Source organism: Penaeus monodon, chromosome 20 (assembly GCF_015228065.2).
Source record: "Penaeus monodon isolate SGIC_2016 chromosome 20, NSTDA_Pmon_1, whole genome shotgun sequence".
In the NCBI taxonomy this organism is placed as follows: Eukaryota; Metazoa; Arthropoda; class Malacostraca; order Decapoda; family Penaeidae; genus Penaeus; species Penaeus monodon.
The window spans coordinates 13810989-13813094 of NC_051405.1; the positions used below are offsets into that span (position 1 = coordinate 13810989).

At 35.4% G+C, this 2106-nt stretch overlaps 1 protein-coding gene across 2 annotated transcripts in view; it reads right to left on the reverse strand.

Moving 5' to 3' along the window:
• LOC119585641 (ubiquitin-conjugating enzyme E2 Z-like) overlaps positions 1-2106 on the reverse strand; it is a 20510-nt gene that overhangs the window by 13487 nt on the left and 4917 nt on the right. For both annotated transcript variants that reach the window (XM_037934316.1, XM_037934315.1), the window contains exons 2-4: positions 763-1368; positions 341-601; positions 87-198 (exon numbers count right to left, since the gene is read on the reverse strand). In XM_037934316.1, coding sequence (XP_037790244.1) covers positions 87-198; positions 341-601; positions 763-1349 — 960 coding nt within the window. In that variant the 5' untranslated portion in view covers positions 1350-1368. The remainder of the gene's footprint in view (positions 1-86; positions 199-340; positions 602-762; positions 1369-2106) is intronic.

Consider the following 2106-nt stretch of genomic DNA (forward strand, 5'->3'; position numbering starts at 1 on the left):
CCTGGTTTAAGAAATAATAACCTAATAAAAAGTATGTTATCAATCAAACTTTCCTCTTCACTATGTCATAATTTTCAGGATCTTACCTTTTCAAATCCAGGTTCATTGTGATAAGGGTTCTCATTCATCAGGCTTTGTAATGACAAAAGGACACTGGAGAGGTTGGATGCTGGGCTCCACGCTGGACCGGCCCACGTTCTACCATGGAAATTGATATTATAAATCAGTGCTTCAAACAACATGTCATACACCAGTGTGTATACTGTATCCCACTAATTAATGTCATATTGGCATCACTACTGTCAGGAAAGTATACCATCTCCACAGAGAATGTGCTTACCCTAAAATACTTAAGCAAACTTTGCCATTCTTGTATAAATTGGGGTTAAATCTGACTGTATCACCCCCTGTTGTCAGCAGTCGTACTCTTGGTGGATGGAGAGGGTACTGAGGACCAAAACGGACGAGGAAGTGGAAGAATCCACCTTCATATGGTGTATCAAATGGCCCAATAATGAGGCAATTGACTTTAAAGAGGTTTTGTTCATCAGGTACAACAAAAATTCCTGGAAGTGGCTCACTGTAGATACTGCTCAGGTCTCTGAAATTAAGTATAAATCATATTATAATTTTTTCTTTGTTATTCAATTTATTAATACATTACAAAGTATTCAAAACAACCTTATTTCTAAAATACAACATCTACATACAATATACCACATCAGATGAAAAGTCTTTGAAATTAAAATCTTGGATTCTTACTTTTTAACTCGTCCAGCACACAGACATCCAGGTGGTCCTGCACAATCCCAATCTGGGGATGCTAGAGGATCATAGCGCCATGACTTTACAGGATGTGGTGAATTAAGAAGGTAAAAGGAGTCTTGGTCCACTGAGACAGCCAAGGGAGACTGTGGATTGGCTGGGGTTGTTGATGATATACTAGATGATATATTAGACTGTGTTGCTGGAGGCTGCGTCTCATTTGGAGAAGACAGTGATAATGGTACATATGGTAATAAAGATACTGATTCTGCCCAGATGCTTCCTGGAGATGGTTGCTCAGGAGGTGAAATGACTGATGAAGACAATGAGGAAGGTTGTAATGTAGATGGCTGTGAAGGGTCACTAAGACTTTCTGAAGGTGACAAAACTGTGGGTGAAGATCCTGAGACAGGTATCGCAGATGGAGAATGAGAAGGAGACTGTGCTGGTGACAAATCTGATGGGGAATGTGCGGGTGACAAAAGTGCTGGTGAGGTCTGTGACACACTTGACTGTGGATTGGACTGAGGGATGGCTAGCATGGAGGTCGAGTCTGCTTCTGCCAAGATGCTCTTCGACTCCATGATGGTGCAGCAGTGTGACCTAGAAAGTTAGACAATTTTTGTTACTTTATATCAACATTTACATGCGAAGCAAAACCATATATGTATCAATAAATATATATGTATGTTTAAGAATAAATACAAGTGCATAAAAGTATATACTTGTAAATCTGAGAGTATACTTTGAGTTTGTATTGTTACTATTAAAACAATTCTGAATAATTCAGTTCTCTTCCATCCTTCTCTTCAAGTAAAGGTGCAAAGAGCAAATCAATCAAAATTTAAGTTCAAATCTTTATACAGAATCCAACATACATTCTCTTAATACAATTATGTGATCATATTATCTTAATCTTTGAGGTACATTTCAACACTTTACCATTACTCTTTAAGTATCACTGAAGATTAAAATTTAGCAGTCATATCCTATATTCTCTAAGTATACCTAAAGATTTCTCACATATGTTTAACCTTCTATTGATTTATATTTTCCATATTTCAGAAACAAATGCAGAAATTAAAAGCTAAACTTATTTTTAAGTCACTTTTTCAAAGTTAATCATCACATCAAAAATTCTAATACTTGAAGTTTATCACTATTAAATAACTGAATACATTCAACAAACTATTAAATACACTATAATGTTTTGATAATTCTAAATATATCAATTTCTTTCTTCAGAGAAAACTGTAATATTTTAAATCTAAAAGGCACAGCAGTCAACAAAAAGTGCATCAAAATCTTAGATTTAATATGTATTTATAACTTTATCTCACA